This window comes from Amphibalanus amphitrite, unplaced genomic scaffold (assembly GCF_019059575.1).
Source record: "Amphibalanus amphitrite isolate SeventyFive unplaced genomic scaffold, NRLGWU_Aamphi_draft 000488F_arrow, whole genome shotgun sequence".
NCBI classification, from domain to species: domain Eukaryota; kingdom Metazoa; phylum Arthropoda; class Thecostraca; order Balanomorpha; family Balanidae; genus Amphibalanus; species Amphibalanus amphitrite.
In genome coordinates, this window is record NW_024881982.1 from 108,419 (window position 1) to 129,421 (window position 21,003).

At 46.5% G+C, this 21,003-nt stretch overlaps 1 protein-coding gene across 1 annotated transcript; it reads left to right on the forward strand.

Moving 5' to 3' along the window:
• The first annotated feature begins 2,090 nt into the window (after window positions 1-2,090).
• On the forward strand, window positions 2,091-20,558 carry LOC122392504 (keratin-associated protein 16-1-like). The gene is made up of 11 exons (XM_043387422.1): window positions 2,091-2,185; window positions 4,650-4,781; window positions 5,739-5,813; window positions 6,240-6,314; window positions 14,443-14,517; window positions 15,046-15,120; window positions 15,612-15,686; window positions 16,043-16,117; window positions 16,318-16,392; window positions 19,912-20,073; window positions 20,401-20,558. Exons 2-11 carry the CDS (start codon window positions 4,661-4,663, stop codon window positions 20,484-20,486), a joined length of 894 nt encoding a protein of 297 aa, XP_043243357.1. The 5' UTR covers window positions 2,091-2,185; window positions 4,650-4,660; the 3' UTR covers window positions 20,487-20,558.
• The last annotated feature ends 445 nt before the right edge of the window (window positions 20,559-21,003 follow it).

Consider the following 21,003-nt stretch of genomic DNA (forward strand, 5'->3'; position numbering starts at 1 on the left):
ATTCGCAGCTTGTAAGAAACCAGCTTTGAGTTGGCAAGACTGCAAATTTTGATTTAGAGGCAAGGATGCTTGAAAAGGTGATCGATCTTAGGTGTCCTAGGATAAGTTTGGAAACGGGATGCACCATTCGATGTGTTTTGGGCTTTGCCAAGTTTCGCGGCGTTACGTGCCTCGTCTTTTTTTTTGCATACACGATCAGTATCTACTTTTGGGATTTTCGGTCAGGCAAGCCCCCGTCCCCGTCCCCCCCCCCTATCGAAAACCCGTGGCGCCGCCCCTGCGGAAAACTCTTCATTCAAATATTTCCATGATCAAAATGCCTATGCCAACGGGGAAGGATACCTATGATTTGTTTACAACCAACATTCATTAACCCTCACGGTCCCGGGGAGGTGCGTTTTCGCCCCCCCCCCCCTCCCTGGCGAATATTTGCGATATACCTATTCGCCTAAGCGCTCTCCCGAACGCTTAGGAGTAGCAAAGCGAAACCTTTAGCACCTTTTTCTCCCATCAATTTGACATCTTCTGAAGAAAAAAAATTGGACCTAGCCCTCTTGATTACGTCACATGGTCCATTTTTCTCGACCCCTGCACGGCAGATTTCGGCGTCACAGACGTGAACTTCAAATAGCTGCCAAAAATAGAGTTTTAGAGATAAAGACAAATTACGAGTACGGTTGTATAGCGTTTGACTTAGAAAAAATACAAAAATAGTTTTGGTGACCTGTGATCAGAGGTCAGGTCAACGGCCCCGAGCCTGGGGTTATAGTTTTTCGCAAATAACTTCAACAACAATGGCCCTGGAGCTACGGCAGTGGTACCATACCAACGCTTCGCCTTGTAAAGCCACGTCGAATGATGTAAATTTGTTTGGAAAATATCAACTTTTATGTTGACCTCATGTGACCTCGAATGACCTTTGTTTGACCTTTACATATGAGAGGTCTTTTCTGATGGATTTGTAGCCGCTGATCACGAATCTGGCATCTATTTTCTTCTAATCGTTCATTTAGAGCCTCTGGATGGCAAAATTGTCTTTATTATCATTACTAACTTGAATCAATGAAGTAGCCTCTAGCAAGGAGCAGCCTTGAAGCTCAGCCTTGTATCGTAAGATAACCATAAAACCACAATTAGGGACTCAAAACATTTCAAAGCATCTTGGAATGTAGTACGCAAGATGTTCGCAAAAGTGAAAAGTTAAACGTCAATTCTGAGCATGACCTTGAACTTGACCTTTGCTTTGGAGCACATTTTCGAAATCCTCCGATTCTCTTTTTTCGTTTGATATCCATTTTTACCCGGTTTCATGCATCCTGCCCTCCTCTAGAACGCTTTCTTTGAGAGGAATGCAGGATGGCCGTACTACACTTTTGCCGGTTTTTGCCTTTGACCTTGACCTCTGACCTTGAAAATCGACCTGATGTTAAAAATTTTAGGTGCTTTATAATCGGCTCGTAGATACCTTTCGTTTGCTACCGCTTTTGTTTCCGTAGCTCCCTTACTTACAGAGTTAGACGGGGGGGGGGGGGTGAAAAACGCCCCTCCCGGGCTGCGGTGGTTGGGATTACCCCCCGGGCCCGGCCGGGTTGATGATTGTAATCAGCAAGTTACCATGCAAATCTGACCAAAGCTGCACCGATGGGAATCTAAATTGCAATCTAAGGGGATGCTAACCATTCCTGAGAGGACACGATACCAGCAGAAGCGGCTTCACCTTAACTAGCTCGGTTTAATGATCCGGCAGCGAATCCCTTACGACCGGGTAATTGGAAGCCACCACCTTCCCCTGCGGAGAGACATACCGAGCAGGATGGCCGTATCTCAGCCGGCACATCGGTCTGTCGACCGGCCGGCGGCACCAATGGCCCTCAGTGTCCGCCCGATGGAGCGGTCAGCGCGCGCCGGCGGCGCATCCTGCTCGGCGCCACCGCCACCCTCTCGCGCCGGTGACGTCAGGGTCGGACAGCGCGCCGCTGCCGCCGCCGCCGCTGCCATGGGGCCGGGCGGAAACACTCCCCGTACCGCGCACCTCAACCGGCTATATAAGCGGTCCGGCCCGCCAGTACGGCTGTATACCGGCCACGCAAGGTGCAACAGTGCAGGGCCAGGACGCGCACTGCCCAGATATTCCGACAGACTCGCACAGGAATCGGCGTCCGCTGATCAAACAGCACACAAACCGGTGAGATGACCCTGCTTCGGTAAGAAGGATGCCTACCTGCTGGAGCCCAATCCCGCGCCCCGCAGGTGGAAGGCGAAACGCCCCCTCTCCTTTCCTGTCGATATCTCCTAAAGTATAGGAGATATCGTCACAAGACTTTCAGGACCCCTCCAGGCATAAATTTTACACCCTGCGGCCAAAAATTAGTCAAGAGGCTATGCCAGGTTGGCCAAAAATGACGCAAGGATGACGTCATGTTCTACCATTTTCGACAAAAAAGGTTTTACGGGAGGAGTTGTCACGCCTACAGTTTTGAAGCTAGCGAAAAATGTATATACAGAAAGTTGTAAAATTAATAGTGCTATAAAAGTGCTATCTCGGATGTTTGAAATTTTTTGGGTTTGACCCCTCAAAATCGAAAACGTCTTTTTGTTATAATACCCACAAAATGCCTTTTTTGAAAACGTAAAAACAGATACATGTATAATATAGAGAGCACATGCTATAATGAATAATGAATATGTTATAGAGCTTGAGATTATCCATCAACATACCAAATTTGATATCAATAGCTCCATTTTTGGCATTTACCTATACCAAAAAAAACTCAAAATTAAATGACGTCAAATTTCTAAGCTCATGTCATTTTTTGAAGCCGTTCTAGACCACGTAGCGTAAAACTAAGACCACCATTGGATTCCCCGTGACGAGCTGCATCAAATCAATGTCCCTTTTTATGCAACAATATCAAGTTTGAAATCTGACCTTTTTACCTGACCTTGACCTGACCTGACCTCCACCAGAACGAGACCTTAACTGGCCCCAATGGTCACTTGACCCAAATCATTGAACTTGAAATGTAAAATTGACCATAAAAACACGCATCGCATGACCCTAATATAGTTGGGCTCATATCGTGACCCTTAGTGCCCTAACCTGTGGCCTTACTTGGTATCAGTGACCTCATTTAGCCAAATATGTATTAGAAAAAAAACAATATTCTATCGATGATTTTCGATAACATGCCTTTTACTCGGTGTTATAACATATTTCTTAGAAGGCCTGTAAACAGTCCGAAATGCTGCCTTTGACCTGATCTGTGACGTCATCAGTTGAACCTAGGTCGATGAAATTTGGCCACAGGGTAGTCCCATGGTGGGGCTATTTAACGCCGTTTGAATTTCGAAAATCGGCCGGTGACTTTCCGAGATCTTGGCGGGGGGGGGGGGGGACGATTCACCCCTCCCCTCCCCCCAACGGTGGCAGGGGCCGGCAATTGCCCTATGGGGCGTGGGTTAATCAAGGTGTTTAAAAGGATGATGCATAGGTATCTAAGAAGCGAACGTTAAGGCGTTTGACCCCGAACCAGCGTTACACGGATCGTCTCCTCGTGCTTTTTCATATATAAACCACAATGAAGCGTAGAGGAAAGCTGAGTTACTTGTGATAATACAGCAGAATCGTAGATCCTTTCCTGTGTGGCGGGCCTCTTAGCCAACTTCGGCGTGGTATTTGGTCACACCTAGTTATCTCGGAAAGTAAGAAAGCTATGAAGGCCCGACAAAAGCAATACATCGCTCGCTATACGATCTTTCAGAATTACTGCGATCATTTTTCGATCATTTCGATTTATAATAATGACCTCTGAGGCCATTGTTGAGGTCAATGGGGGTCACCAAAGGCAAAAAATATCACGATTTTTCTGCGATTTTCAGAATTTTCACCCATCGGCCAACATTGGTGCCAACTCAATGCTTTTATACGAGTAAACTGACGCACCGGCTTTGAGTCGTGATAACATTTCAGCCGCAGCGCCATTAGCCCACGACCTGCTGGGGGGGGGGGGGGGTTGTTAAACGTCCCTACTTTTTCCGCCTCACTATAGCTTTGTAGGAAATTGATTGAAGCACCTATTTTGTAACAAAATTAACAAAATCGGTTATTTTTTAAATGTCGAGATTTTAGTGACGTCATGATGTCTGAGCTTCCCACCAAAAACGGCATACGTAAAAATCATATAAAAAGATACGAAAATGCGGTCACAGTCACATGCGGACTTCTAATACAGCGTAATATCAAATGGCCACAAACGAACAAGTGGCATGATAAAATGGACGACGCTATCGAGCTCTACGTCTAAAGCTACCCATAAAACTGCCAGCAGGCGGCAAATGCCAGCTTTGATTTTCGGGGGTATGTTGCTGTCTGATTGACCTGACCTTAGCCCTGACCGACACTTAAATTTCAGGTGTTTGACCTGACCTTGACCCGACCTGTTACCCCGAAGTTCACCTTAAGAGCACTCATCAGAAGCGTCTTGTTGCATTCTTTTGTTTGCCGCCTAGCCCATTTCACTGTGCCCATTGGTTCTCGAGCTATCGGCTGGGCCCTCCCCCGCCAGGAAGTGGTGTGTGTCGAACTACCCTGCAGCACCTGCCGGGTTAACTGGTGTGGCTGACCGGCACCGCTCCGGCGTTCTCCTCAGAGACCGCAGCCATGTATCTGCTGCTGCTGCTGCTCACCGCCTGCGCGGCGCTCCCCAACCACCACTACGACACGGCGGCGGGCAGCAAACAGGCGGCCTTCATCAAACTGGTCACAGAGGGACCCCCAGACAGTGAGTGTATCAAACTGGTCACAGAGGGACCCCCGACAGACGACAGTGAGTGTATCAAACTGGTCACAGACGGACCCCCAGACAGTGTATAAAACTGGTCACAGACGGACCCCCAGACAGTGTATAAAACTGGTCACAGACGGACCCCCAGACAGTGTATCAAACTGGTCACAGAGGGACCCCCGACAGTGAGTGTATAAAACTGGTCACAGAGGGACCCCAGACAGTGAGTGTATCGAACTGGTTGCAGAGGGGCCCCCGACAGTGAGTGTATCAAACTGGTCACAGGAGGACCCCAGACAGACGACAGTGAGTGTATACAACTGGTCACAGAGGGACCCCCAGACAGTGAGTGTATCAAACTGGTCACAGAGGGACCCCCGACAGACGACAGTGAGTGTATCAAACTGGTCACAGACGGACCCCCAGACAGTGTATAAAACTGGTCACAGAGGGACCCCCAGACAGTGTATAAAACTGGTCACAGACGGACCCCCAGACAGTGTATCAAACTGGTCACAGAGGGACCCCCAGACAGTGAGTGTATCTATCAAACTGGTCACAGAGGGACCCCCCGACAGACGACAGTGAGTATATCAAACGGACACGGGGGACGCCGCCGGTGAATGCACAGAACTAGGGACAGTGCCTTGTCTCATGTGAACATGCCGTGTCTCTGAGAGTAAGAACAGGTACCAAACTGGTGAACAAGTGACCATCATAACGCCAGAATTGCAAGAGCATTGAAAGCAAGGTCTTAAACACAGTATGGTTTTCCCTCGTGAAATTCTTAACACGTAAGGTTAATGTGAAGATTGAGCTCGAACTTGATGAAATCACAAATAAAAAAACACGAAGCTACTTTTCTTAAAAGCTACCACAGTTGTCACAAATTAGTTTCACCTATTGCACCGTCGCTCATCACTTTAATAAGGGCATCATGTACTTTCTTTGCAGCATGCGTCAGTAATTCGTGCGCGGCCAAACAACGCTGTGAGGTTCGCCAGTGCCGCTGTGAAGTGTGTATTCCAAGTAAGTTCTATACAGCATTAACCACTGTCGACAGAATGACAGCCGCATCTGCCTACCCATAAATCCCAAATGGTACCGTGCCAGGTCAATGTCTCTTCACTTACGGCAAACTTTGCTGATAAGTGCTTTGTTCCCCACAGTCAGCGTTGAAAAACGCGTATCAGCGTTGAAAAATGTCAAGGGTCATGTGCAAAAATATTAGAGTTCACCCTTATAACACTGCGTTTTCACAGCTTTTTTTCTTCAAGGGCATATTATGTCCCATAAACATCTCAACGATCGTTAGTCGTTACTATCTTTTTAAGACTAACACCTCGTTTCTCGGCTGTTGGTGCCTGGTGGAACTTATGCAAGTAACCCCAACTGCGTATTGCGTAACTCACGGTACAAGACAGCCTGCTTGACTCGTGGCACTCCGTGTTGCAGAGACCTGCGCCGACATCACGTGCGGCCCCAATGAGGTGTGTGAAGACACACCGGACGGGCCCATCTGCAGGCCAAGTAAGAATTTGACCTCCCTCAGTAACACCGTGTCATTCATGATGGAAGACATTTTAATCGTTAAAATTTATCGTAATTGATAGGTAGGTACCTAGTTAATAGAAAATGAATGAACATTTTTAGTCGATTTCGTACCCTTTCCTTTCACTCATGGTTTGATCTCTGTGCCAACATTTTAAAAATCCAAAAAAGTTTGCTTCTGGTGGATTTTATTTACGGTACTCAATGAATCTTATTTTATGAATCTATTCGTGTTATTCAGAAACTTCATCAAACACAAATGTCAAACGTTAAGGTAAAACCTTAAGTCGCATGGTCCTTACGAAAGCAATTTGACAATTAATAGGTCGGTCCGGTAAAAAAAAAAATGTTATCAGCGATAAACAAATGTCACATATTATGAACAAAGATGCCAAAGCCGGTGAGCTATAAGAGCTAAAATAGCATCCAAAACAGTCGAGAGCTCTGAACAGTTATTTTTCGACAAAAAGTTAGACGAAATCTCTGACAAACGATTCAATCAGAGGTCATAAAACGGTACCTTGTCATACTGAAAGGCCACGTTCAAGAAGCAAACACATACCCGAAAGTTGTTTCTTCATTAGACAAACACTATTCTTTAGAATTGTGTTTTTCTATTGAAAAACAAACTGAGGGTGTTTCCATTTCGGGATAGGATACCAGCTCATTTACTGCGATCACAACGCAGCGCACCAGCGCGACCATATGAGCACAACGCACGTTTTCTCCGCCGCAGAGACGTGCAAGGAGATAATGTGTGCGCCCAACGAGCTCTGTGACGATACACCGCTAGGAGGAAAATGTCGGCCCAGTAAGTTGCATTACATTCGTTCCTTGCAGCCTTTTGTAACATATCGTTGATATCCAATGCTTCCATACTTGAACTTGCAATGGTTGAGTAAGGTCACGACCACGAATCATCAGGCGACGGTTTAACTGTAGGTAAACATGCATCTTTTGAAAAGTCTAATGTTTTGCCTCCACTGATATACTTCTATGTAAACTAAAGCACAGTCCACCCCGGTGCGAACACTGAACGAGTCAGGACTCATTTTATGATTCATTTGCATCGCCACATATTGCTTCAACGTCGTGCTAATTTAAAGCCACCCGATGTAAGCACATCGGCATTGCCTGGGCTGAAGCTGAAAGCTGGACACGTGTTTGTTTTAGAGACATGCGAAGACATCACTTGTTTGCCAAAGGAGGTCTGCGAACTCAACTACGGACAGCCGGAATGCAGACCGAGTAAGTTACCTGCCGCTTACTCTTTGAAAACGGAATGCTATCTAAGTATATGGGATTTTTTTTTCGGTTGTTCCCACTTAAGGGCTAGTTTATTGAACGGTTATCATGACACATGACGTACAATGTTCGTTGCAAGAAGCCACGATGACCTTATCTTAAGTATATGGGATCTTAAGTACCGTAAAGTGGGGCTATTTGAGACAGTGGGGCTATTTGAGACAGTACGGAAGTGGCTTCGTAAAATCGCTGTAAAATTAAAAGCGTTTGATATTTTGGATCAATTTTTGTTCAGGCTGATGTGGAATTTAACAATGAATTCCATGGATATGGTTTTTTGAAAATTTTGAAAAGTTTTGAAAGAAATTTGGCATTAAATGAGAAATACAGAAGAAACAAAATTTAAGTTACACGAAAAGCACCCCTACCTGCAGCTTAACATGGTTGAAGTTTTAAAAACTTTGCAACCGAATCTATCGTAACTATCGTTTTACTTATGGGCTAAGCACATTTTACATGAAGACATTATATATTGTTAGCGGTAGCGACAATTGTGTAACCCGATGTCTCAGAATCCCGATGATACCCACCTCGTCATACCTCAACGTATACCAAATATGTACAGCTGATGATTGTGATGCCAAGGCCCTAAACACAGGTGATATGATGGATCCTTAAGACTTACCGCCATCTGCCTAAGGTGTATCAAACGTTCGACCTAAGGAACACCGGTGAATCGGTCATGGTTTCATGGTACTTTTAGCAGCAAGCAATATTTACACATAGTAACTTAATACAACAATCCAGTTTGTGACGATATTAGTTACCTTTATGAATATGTGCATAGAATGTGTTTCATCGGTCACTGACGTGGTCGGTAATCGACCCATGTCTACTCTGGCTGACAAGAAGCACCATTGAAGGTTATTTATCATACATACTTACTGTTAGGTGAGCCTTCAGTATACGTACTTGATGCAGTGCGGTAACCAGCCATTCGATACAACATGCAGTGATCTAGGAAAATCGGTATAAAATCAAAACCGTTTGACCTTTTTCTGTTATTTCTTCACAGGTTGATGTCAATGGAACAACCGATCATGCATATCATTCATTCAACCATTTTGGAAACTGCTTTTCCTTTTTAATGCATTACGGTACGTTTAATGCAGTAGCGAGACTGTCTCAAATAGCCCCACCAACTTTCGGCCTATATGTTTTACGCCGCCAGAAATAAACACAACAACTTTATTTGAAAAATTTCACTGTCGTTAACTACGAAATAGTCCTAGATAATCATCCTGTGCTTTTTAAAGCTTAGGATCACATCATATTATGACAGCCCTAGCATAAAGTAATGCAATTTTTAGCAGACCGAAATGTTATGTCAAACGAAAAACGAAAAGTTTGATTATAAGGGTTGTATAACTGTAGTTGAAAGAAATACTTTTTGCTAGATGTATCAAAATTTAATTTCCGATCGCATGGCATTAAAAGAATTATCCCTAGCTTGACCAATTTTCTTCAATTTCCTTGCAACCAAAACTGTCTCAAATAGCCCCACACTATGGGGCTATTTGAGACAGGCTTCAAGTATAAAAATAACTTTATTTATGGTTACTAGGTTAAAACTGACCTATCTGAAAGCGGTTACAGAGAAGTACGTTTTTGCAATTTACATGCTATAGGAAATATCAACCGTTTTGAAGGGAGAGGCCAAAAACTGTAAAATCCGTTTCAAATAGCCCCACTTTACGGTATATGGGATTTAATATATCAAAATAAAATGAGTCATACAGTCACCCTTTGCGACAAAATTTACGCCTGACATTTCTAGACCCAGAAAATCTAGGGTTGTTTATCTTTACCCTATGACATTACCAATAAAAGTAGATTTAAGTCGAGGGAAAAGCCATTTCGGTAGATATGTACCTATATGTCGCTGAGCGCCGAGCATGCTATTCTCGACATCTGCAGTGTCATCTCAAGCGAATACCGTATGAAAGTAATCGTTTTTTAAACGATTGCGCAAAAAAAGTATTAAAAAAAACGCCTCGCACTTTTGGAAGGGTTCGCTTATTTAGCACTGTTAAACGAGCATTTTCAATAAATTTGCAAAGACGACCTTGCATTGATTGTTAAATGTGGCTTGTTGAGCGTGAATAGTTCAATTTTCAAGCAGATAAATTGAATCTGAACTTCAATTGCAATGAGTCAAGCAAAGGAACAAAGTCAACAGAGGTGAAAAACCGTCGACCTTGTCCGCTCCCAATCGAGATCCGCTCGGACCGGTGGCAAAACGTGGTACCGATTTCAGCAGGTTCCCTCACAGAGTGAGAGCGAGAGGTCCTCGTATGCTTAGACACGCGACAACGACTTCAGACGATAATTAGACGCACACAATAATATAAGTTCAAGCTGCAGCTTGCAAGAGTTACTTACCTATTCATTTACACCGCTGGTGACATCATGGAGGAGAAGAAGGGATGCGTTTGGCCAAGCCCTAGTGCTACATAGAAACCTCTTATTCAGCGTATCCCAGTGTAGCAGATTAGCATCTATTACACGGTATAAGAACAGCTGAGCCGCCAGATTACTTAGCGTTTAGCAGTGAAAAGCTGGCGAAACCAGCTCACGCATATTCCGGGAAATCGCCTGCGGATAGATTCCATTGTCCAAGGTCGGATCACATTCCAAGTCAATGACCCAACGCTGTGGGGTTATTTTAGGGAAGATTAAAGACATTCCTCACTAAGGACCGGATGACCGCAACCGTGCAGTGACGTTATTTTAACCCGCGCCCCGCTGGAAGGGGGGGGGGCAGAATCTGCCCCCCTCCCGTTTTTCGCCAATAACTTCTAAACGCGTTACGCCAGCGACCTCAAACTTTCAGTACCTTATCATACATCAATTTGACACGTTCCCTGAAAATTTGAGCGAAATCCGTCGGATTTTTTTTTTGAGAAATTGACGTTTTAGTGACGTCATGTTCGCCATTTTCGCCTCAAAAACGGCAAAATTTCAAACGCCGCTAACACCTTCATTTTTAAAGGAATCAAGACGAAACAAAAAAGGTTATACGTGATTCTACTTTGTCTATCAAATGGCTATCTCGGTTTTTTGAAAATTTTGGATTTTGGCCCAAATTTTTTTTCAAAAAACTGCCTTTTTTGGGAAAATAATTATAAAATCCAAAACTTTGAGTATCGAAAAACCGGAATGTATGTCAGAGAAGTCGTCTATGTGCACCTACATACCAATTTTTAGAAGAATCGGTTCAAAAATGTGGGAGTTATTGAAAATTTTATGACGTCACGACACACAAAAAATTTGAAAAATGATTTTTTTGGGAAGTTCTAGACCTCGTACGGAAACAAAAATAGCACCATTCGATTCGCCGTGAAAAACTGCATCAGATAGACACCTTTTTAAGCCTTAACAACCAACTTCAAAATTTGACCTCACTTGACCTGACCTTGACCTGACCTCGACCTGAAAATCATCCAGAGGTGGTCCATATCACTTCTTGAGTGTGCCTATTGAATTCTATGAGTAAAATGACCCATAAAACATGTGTCACACATGCCCTTTTCTATATTTTGTTTTTGGTGACCTGACCTAACCTGACCTGACCTTGACCTTGACCTTTGAATGACATTGTATGCAACGAATATTGTCTTGGTAGTCTAAGAACAAGTTTTGGGCAATCAGTCGCAGTCCATTCTTCGGCAACTACGGTGCAAGGCCGATACTGTAGAAACTTGCATTTTGTACCCTTGACCTGACCTTGACCTGACCTCTGACCTACTTAAGCAAAAAAATTTGGGCTCTTAAGATCCGCCTTGTTGAGAGCTTTCGATTGCCGTTTTCCCCGTCTTTCTACGACCATCGGTTCGGAAGTTAGACAAGGGGGGCAGAATCTGCCCCCCCCCCCCCAGCAGGGCGCGTATGGCTGAATAGCCCAGCGGGGCGCGGGTTAAAGCACACGTTATATTGAAACAGTGACGTATGAATCGAAAGAAGGGATGAAGCTCCTCCAGCGAGGACGCCAGTTGAATCACGCACGATACGATCATTTGTGGGTGTCAGCAGAGGAGCGACGCACGGCCGTGCGCATCAGACCCACGCGATATTCTAGTTCATACACTTGATGTGTTGATCATTGATTGTTTGGAGGCCCTGGTCATTTTGCGGCCGACACTAGACACGGGGACCAGGGTTCACTCTGTGACGGGAAGGAATAGCCAGAGGGCTGTTCACGGGCCCTGTGTGCGGTCGGACCGCACACAGCCTCCAAGCTCCGCCCACTGCGTCCCTACGTCAGCCTTCCGTCACCGCACACAGCGACCGCTGTGGCCGGTCGGGACTGGCCACAGCGGACCGTCCACCGCACGCAGCCGTGACGTCAGAGCCGCCTACCCATCCCCTACCCCCACGCCTGCTGGACGCACCGCACACAGCGCACGCAGCAGTGTGCGGTGCCCGTGAACACCCCTCAGGTTACTGGCTGGGCTGCTGCCGCGGCCAAGTAGGAAAGTTCATTTCCAAAACTCAACCTTCTGTCAGGTGCACCACGGCCCACCATTGCGCTTCTACAAAGAAGATGCTCCTGGCTGTTGGATGCACATATACAGTTTACAATCAAAGCAAACCGAGGCAGACAGCGGCAAAACAGATATAATAAGTCAGACCCAAGGCAAACAAACAATATTTCAAGGGTAGACTGATGAAAGTTAGGTGTACGACATTACCTAGTCCAGACTTGTAAACGACTCTGAGTTGATTCGTGAATCGACTCAGAATCAAACCGTTTTTCGATGAGTCATGAGTTGATTCGAATCACTTCATCGAGGAACTTGATGAGTCATGAGTTGATTCGAATCAATTAAATTTAACATCATCAGTCATTTGATGAATCGATTCAAATTTTCAGACTCAAACAAAGAATCGACTAAAAAAAAATTTGAGTCGTTTACAAGTCACCATCAACACCCTAATAATCAATGCTAGATCACCCCCTCAGCTTTAGCCATCACTTAACTCCATATTTCAGACTTACAAGAGCCTCAGAGGCTCAGGCACAGGCGCCTAATGAGCCAAAAGCATTTGGCAGTTGGTAGGTACTTAGTCTTACCAAACCAAGTGCCTGCTAGTGACTAGCAGGCACTGATATCGATTAATATTCAATGACGTCATTTTTAATCTAAGGCGGCATTCGATGTCTCCCGGACGGCAAAGATTCTTTGCCGTCCGGCCTGGTCCGGCCAATCCCGTCGAAGGTCAGCGGGGGCTCGGCTGCGGTTATGAAACGTGATTGGCCGGACGGCGTAGAATCTTCGCTGTCCGAGAGGCATCGAACGCGGGGTAAAATTGTAGACTAACCCCGCGTTCGATGTCTCCCGGACGACGAAGATTCTACGTCGTTCGGCCAATCACGTTCCATAACCGCAGCCGAGCCCCCGCTGACCTTGAACGTGATTGGCCGGACAACGTAGAATCTTCGTCGTCCGAGAGACATCGAATGCGGGGTAACAATATTTTTTTTTTATATTCCTTCATTTTAATCTCCACGTTGAGCCAACATAAATGGTAAGTGACGGATGGGCTCTATCTAGCTGGTAGCCAGTTGGCACTGCTAAACTAGGTGCCGTTTGGAGAATGTATATTGTATACCTACATTAACTACTTTCAATGAGTCTCAACTCAAGATCATATCTGATTCTGAGGCCTGAGCCACTCATGCAAGGTCATGGCCTCCTCGTGGCCCATGGAGTCCCTGCTGATGCTGAATGTTTCACAGGTGGGATTAATCCTATTTTTGAGGTTGTACTGTTTGAATAATTTTATCTGATAAGTAAGAAGTAGTAACATTTGTCTCATTATCATGTAGACAAAGTTTGATTAAAAAAAAAACATGAATGCCTCTCGGAACTTGTGCTTTTGAATTTTCAAATAAGACTTTCTAGGTAATAATAAGAGATAGGTTACTATGCTACTCCTTAGTCCTTACTTATATTATAATTGTCTCTCAGAGTTACTTACAAATTTATCTGACATTGCACTGTTGACTGTTGAGTGTTGAAGATAGGTAGGTGTAAGGTAGGTACCTATGTACCTAGTCCTACTAGGTAGCTGCTTGAATCTTTGATCAAGGCTACTATGCTGCTTAATACAATTGTGGTATGCGGCATATTCATTTTATCATAGCTTTGAGTCAAATAATCAACAAATGCCTATGGTGAGTCATGGGTTGAATGAAATAAGTTCAATAAAAATGTCGTGTGAGTCATGAGTTGATTTGAATCGATTCATCAAAATGTGTGAGTCATGAGTTGATTCGAATCATTCCGTTGGCTAGTTGCTCGAGTCATGAGTTGATTCGAATCATTTCATCGAGGAACTTGATGAGTCATGAGTTGATTCGAATCAATTAAATTTAACATCATGAGTCGTTTGATGAATCGATTCAAATTTCCAGACTCAAACAAAGAATCAACTCAAAAAAAATTTGAGTCGTTTACAAGTCTGTACCTAGCATTGACAGTTCGAGATGAAGGGGGCTCATGGGCGCACATGGGTCTGAGGTCACACCGCAAAACAGCGCGATCGGGTTCATGGGGTTCAGCGAAATTTTTGTCATTGTCATTGTCATTGTCACAATTTAACAGGTACCTAAAACAAACCGTAAAGAAAACACAGAGTTAAAGGGTCATATAAAATCTCATTAATTTACAATTCCATGCACTCCTTACATTTTACCAGACCTTACCCTATTCACTAGAGTACTAGACCTTGTCCTCGAGCTTTGACTTCCGCTGTTATGGCGACACAAGTCTGACACGTGTTGTCTTCTGTGTTCCAGAGACGTGCAAGGAGATAGTGTGTGCGCCCAACGAGCTCTGTGACGATACACCGCAGGGTGGTAGATGCCGGCCCAGTAAGTTGCAGGCTGCAGCTTCTGTTGACTGTTCTGTTACACTTAATCTGCTTCTGTTTAGCACCGCACACATCAGTGCGGCAGTCACAGTCTCGCGTTGCTCTGGAATTGGATGGTTGTGAGATTCACAGGGCTCACCCAGACACTGGTCTGACGCGATTTCAGTGGGATGAGGCTAGATTGTTCCGCTCCACCCGCAACTGTGTGCTGTGCCTCTCACCCTGTGGGTATTGTCCCACTCAACCTGTGGGTGTTGTCCCACTGACGCTGTGGGGCGGGACTGTGACACTCACAGTGGGTATTGTCCCACTGACACTGTGGGTATTGTCCCACTGATACTGCGGGGCGGGCACTTCCACACTCACACTGTGGGCACTGTCCCACTGACACTGTGGGTATTGTCCCACCGACACTGTGGGTATTGTCCCACCGACACTGTGGGTATCGTCCCACTGACACTGTGGGGCGGGTACTGTTCCACTCACAGTTGCTGTAACGCCGCTCACTGTGTGCTGTCGGTCATTTCAGAGACATGCGACGACATCACCTGCCTGCCCAATGAAGTCTGCGACGACAGCTACGGAGAGCCGAAATGCAGACCAAGTACGCCATTGGCTAGCAATGCCGCTGCTAAGCTAGGATGACCCGCTTCCCAACGCAACGCAAGAGGGTGTGGTTTTGAGACGTGGGCGTTAGTTTCGTGTCGACTGAATGACCGTTCGGCGAGATATGGAGATAAAATGCACCTCACTGGCAATATTTTGATAGAGGATCACAGAGATCATTAGATTTGATGAAGATTTGGTAGAAATGAAAAGTAAACCTGCTATAAAATTGAAGGATTGGAATGCTCTCTTAGCCGAAAACTTCAAACAACTAAGGCCAGAGGCCTAACAAGCCACCGATAAACAGGATCCCGCAGTGTACAGATAAGGCGTCCCTGTAGCAAACAGTGCATCGTTGATAAATACGATCACTTTGTAAGCTGCATAACGCACCAATAGGACGACCTGGTACGACCAGTCATTCCTCTGGAGAACCGCAGTATAGGACATAACTGACTCAGTGTTGACGTGACCTCTGTCATGTTTCAGAGACGTGCAAGGAGCTGGTCTGCAAGCCCTACGAGCTCTGTGACGACACGCCGGACGGAGGCAGATGCCGACCCAGTAAGTCGGCGAAACGTGGCAATGTTGCGACCTTCTTATTACAATTCGTACTTTCAATTTTGACAAGCAGACCTGTGGAAATGGAGATAAGTGATTTTCAGCGTTCAACCAAATGGAGAAGCGGGTGGGCCGTGTGCTGCGCTAAGTAACGCTGGACGTCCGCCTGCGCGAGTAGCCACGCGTGATATCTGATGGAAAAGTAGCCAACTCCATCACTGCGTGCTGAAAATGCACTCAGCAATCTGATCAAATACCGAGGCACAGTTTCATTCTACTTTTGTCTTGGCATAACAAGTGAGTGTTTGCATTGAACCGAACCATCAACAGTGCGTTGCTCACACGCTGTCGTGTTTCAGAGACTTGTGAAGACATTGAGTGCGCGCCGTACGAGAAGTGCGAGATCCTCGACGGCCAGCCCCGCTGCAGACCCGGTAAGCAACGAACGCCGGCTGGCGTGAGACATGGGATGCTTGTCAAAATGTTACAGCACGACCCTGGGGCCTGGGGCGCTGGTGCATCGTCACGTGATCAGCTGTAAGGGACGCTGTTGAGTGCTGAGCTAGTGTCGCACTGGTGCGTGATCAAGTGATCATCTGTAGGGGATTGTGTGACTGACAGTGGCGTGTTTCAGTGACCTGCGTGGACATCCGGTGTGCGGCTGGGGAGAGGTGTGATGACCTGCCCGACGGACCCGACTGCGTGCCAGGTGAGCGGCGCTCTGTGAGCAGCCGGCGCGGTCGGCCACTGTGATTCAGTGTCCCATAGCTCAGTTGGTAGAGCGATAGATTCCCAGTTGCGAGAGTCCGGGTTCGAGTCGCTCCGGCTCTCGATATTTGGGAATGCTGACAGGACTGGTCTGCGAATGGTACCGTCATTCAGGGTAACTTTAGCCATCAGGGTAACTTTAGCCAAATCGAGGTTCAGAGTTTGAATTGATCATGTGCATACTATGTTTTGAATTGGGAAAAATAATTAATACCAACATGAATTGCATCAATTTAAAATACATATGCAGATGAACAGCAGTTATTTTGCCAATCAGAAATAATTTTTATGCCTCTTCAAACATTGTCTTCAAATATCCCCAAAAATGAAGTGAATTTGATGGTACCCCTACACATGTAGGAGGAGGTAGCACAACTTGGGCACGTGTTTGTGTGCAACATGTAAAGCCTCTACTGCCTTATCCCACTCAGTATTATATGATTATTCTATTCCTCTTGGCTGGAGCTGTGGCTTAAGGTGAGAAGGGGTGGCTAAAGTTGATATCAGGCAAACTTTAGCCACCCGTGATGGGACACTAGGCAGGAAGAAAAAATCATAAAATATTGGATTTACAAGTAAAAGTGCACACAATGCGTTGTAGAACCTTTCCTTGCATTTTGAGTGTCATGACTGTTCCTTATCCATGTGTTTCTGTTCCAGACCAAAGTCCGTTCCACAAGAATCCCGGTACCTATGAACCATGCCTCGTCCTCGTCCCTATAAAGAGTTTACTGATGATGCTATTAGGACAGCAATCGAAGATGTGCATGGTGGTATGTCTGTCAGGAAAGCAGCACTCTTGCATGGTCTCAACCGTCAGACACTGGCAAACAAGCTAGCTGGCAAGCATGATCAGAAGCCAGGTCGTCCCTGTGCTCTAAGCGAACCGGAAGAACAGCACCTCGCCAAGAGGCTGGTCCAAATGGCTAACTGGGGATTTCCATGCACGTCGATGGACGTAAGGATGATAGTGAAGGCCTACCTAGATCGGAATGGCATCAAGCACCCACAGTTCAACAACAACGTGCCTGGATGGGACTGGGCACAGGGCTTCATGCGACGAAACCGCCTAACAAAACGCATGTCGGGCAACATCAGCGTTTCTCGGGCAAATGTCGACGCCAGTACGATTCAGGAGTACTGCAAGCACCTGGAGACCTCCCTCGATGGTGTTACACCCGATAATCTCATCAATTATGATGAGACGGCGCTAGGCGACGATCCAGGCCGGAAGAAGGTCGTTGTGAAAAGGGCATGAAGTATCCAGAGTCTGTGAAAAATCACAGCAAGGCTGGGGTGTCAGTGATGTTTGCTGGGAGTGCATCTGGAAAACTTCTGCCTCCATATGTCGTATACAAGGCGCAAAACTTGTATCAGGAGTGGACAGCAGGCGGTCCAGCTGGTGCCAAGTACACATTCTCACCATCTGGGTGGTTCGATGAGCAATCATTCGAGGACTGGTTCTTTCAGGTCTGCCTGCCGTATCTTCGACGAAGAACTGGCAAGAAAGCCATCGTTGGCGATAACCTGTCGTCACATCTCTCAGAGAGAGTGGTCAATGCCTGCAAGGAGAACAACATATCCTTCATCTGTCTGCCGCCCAACAGCACCCACCTCACGCAGCCCCTCGACGTGGCCTTCTTTGGACCGTTGAAAAGGCAGTGGAGAAGAATCATCGACGAGTGGCGGTCCACGCCCTCAGGAAAGAAGCACACGACCCTTCCGAAGGTGATGTTCCCCAGCATGCTGAAGAAGCTCGTGGAGACGTTGAACACTGAAAACCTGATTGCAGGTTTCCGGGCGTGTGGACTGAGCCCTGTGTCTGCCGAACCTCTTCTCGCACGACTTCCTCGTCAAGCAGATGCAGTGGACACCATGGATGACCACATCCTCCAACACCTTCAAGACCTACGAGGACACGGGTCAGGTGTTGCAGGACCATCCCGCACCAGGCGCACGAAGCTGAATGTGGTGGCCGGGCGAGCAGTCGGTGAAAGCTCTGATGAGGACGACTTATCCAGCAGTTCGGATGACGAGGTGACTGTAGCCGCACCCCCTGGGAAACGGCAGCGTACGGGAGGTCGAACAGCTGCAGTAACAGCGCCTGATGATGACATGACTGCAGCTCCGCCCCCTGCCAAACAACAGCGTATCAAACAGCGTCTACCCCCAGACTTGCAGGCAGGTGATGTGGCTGACCTGAATCTCCACACAGGAGACTTCCTCGTCGTGCGGCTGCCGGGTCGTAAAAAGGACCACTTCTTTGTTGGCCAGATCATGGAGACTCCCGAGGAAGATGGACAGCTGCAAGTGTCCTTCATGAAGGAGAAGGGAAAGGGAGTATTCGTTTTCCCAGACGCCGAAGATACTGCCGTCATTGACGCAAGTGCTGTAGTTGGCAAAATCGCGAACATCGTCCCCGACCGGCGTGGGTCCAGCTGGACTCTGCCGTTTGCGCTGGACAAGATCATGTAAGATGGCTATGTCTCGCTCAATCCAGAAACCCAAGCAAGACACTGAACATGTCAGCGAGACAAGAAAGGGGTTCATTGTTTTTCTTTGAGTTTAGAAGCTGTATGTTTGTCATGCACATCGTGTAAGTCTGCATGTGAGTTTAACTGTTCATGTTCGAGTAACTGCTAACGTTCGCGAAGAATGTTTGTTCGTTGGGGCCCAATTATATGAATAAAACATCAGATTGAGTCCAAATGTTGATTTATATATTTTTTAAAATGTTGTAGGTGGCTAAAGTTCGACAGATCTGCCCAATCTTTAGCCACCGCCCAAATAAAGGAAGTAATTACGACAAATGGCATGGGTGGCTAAAGTTAGCCAGTATCAGTTTAACTTTAGCCACCACCTATTTTTTTAAAAAATCGGCATTCAGCAAGTGGAACAAAAAAAGCAAGTATACCACCCGAAAGCGCCCACCCGTCCACAAGTTTTCCAGCCTATAACTTTAACCTGTTGTCCCCACCAAAAGAAAGAGACATCACAAAAGTCAAAAATCATGCTAAAGTTACCCTGAATGACGGTAGGAGCAGCCGCCGCCCGTTGAAGTCAGTTGAGTGGGACAGGAATGTCCGGCTTTGAAGAACACACTTAACTCTGGCATCCAAAGTCTCCCTTTAGGTACCCGAAATTGCGCGATCGGGTGGTAAGGGTCGGGGCTCTGCTTAGCATGGTCTCTGGTCCATCAATCCATCTATTCAAACATTCGAGCAAACTTTTTCAAATAAGCTTGCTACTATAAACTTATTATTAATATTTAACGTATGGTAACACATTCCCACTTGCGAGCCGTGCTCCGCATGTGCTAGGAATACCATCTGATGCAATGGCAATACCTACATATATGCCATCTAACTCAGAGAACCATCAGACTAGCATTATTTTCTATGCACCAATACCGTCACAACTCATCAACGCGTGACTGTGACCATTTCTCTCCGACACACAGATGTGCCAACATGCGAGGGCTTCTTCTGCCGGCGCGGCACCAACTGCTACATTCGCCAGGGCTCGCCCATCTGTCTGCCCAACACGTGCGAGGTGCGCGAGTGTGAGCCGGGACTCAACTGTATCGACACGCCCGACGGAGCGCTCTGCCGCAAGGGAGAACGTGAGTACACCACTCGGAGGGTGGCGGCCAATAGGAGGGGCTAGCCACAGACTATCTTCAAACTATGAATGCTTATCGATGACTTCATCGAAAAATGAAACTCACTATAAATGGGTTAAACATACGATTCGAAGAGGCCTCACTTCCTGAAATCCTTCAAAGTCAAAGAACCAAGGCGAACAGTCAGAGGTTGCTATGCTCAGTCCAGCTCAGTCATTTATTTAGGTCCTTCACTTTGTATAACCTTCACGAGTCTGTATAAAAATACCACAGGGAAGTGTGGCAGCGAGCGTGCCGACCGGTCTAACGGCTCTCCTCCTCCGACAGTGCGCGGCACCTGCACAGGCAAGTACTGTCCGCCCAACACGGTCTGCGAGCTGACCACCGAGGGCCCGACCTGCGCGCACATCTGAGGGGCGACTCGGGCCGACCTGCGCTACACCTGGGGGGCGACTCGGGCCGACCTGCGCTACACCTGGGGGTCCGGGAACCGACCTCACCGCGTGCCGCCGCAGCCCGGCAGCGCGCTTCCTTGTACTTTCGTGCTCAACTCAAAACGGACTGTGCTTTTACACGTACAAAACGCAGAAGCACGGGACGTCAAGGTTAAAAAGGACCATTTCGAGACGGTTCCAATATTTCTAACCCGTGGAATGGGTATCTCAGCAGTTTCGCTACCTTACTTGACCTCGGCCCCTGTGTACATATTTGACCTTTTGCATGTGCGACCGACTAACGCGTTGGAACAAAGTACGTTTGACGAAATGACATATTTATACAAATAGGACGTATGCAAGCAATTCGATGTCAGAGCAATGCTGATGAAATATCGCAATAAAGCCATTGACGAACAGAGAAACCGTGCATTTTTGAAAACCGCTGTGTAAATAAATCCATCATAATGAGTTTGCCGGGTAATGGTTTCTCACA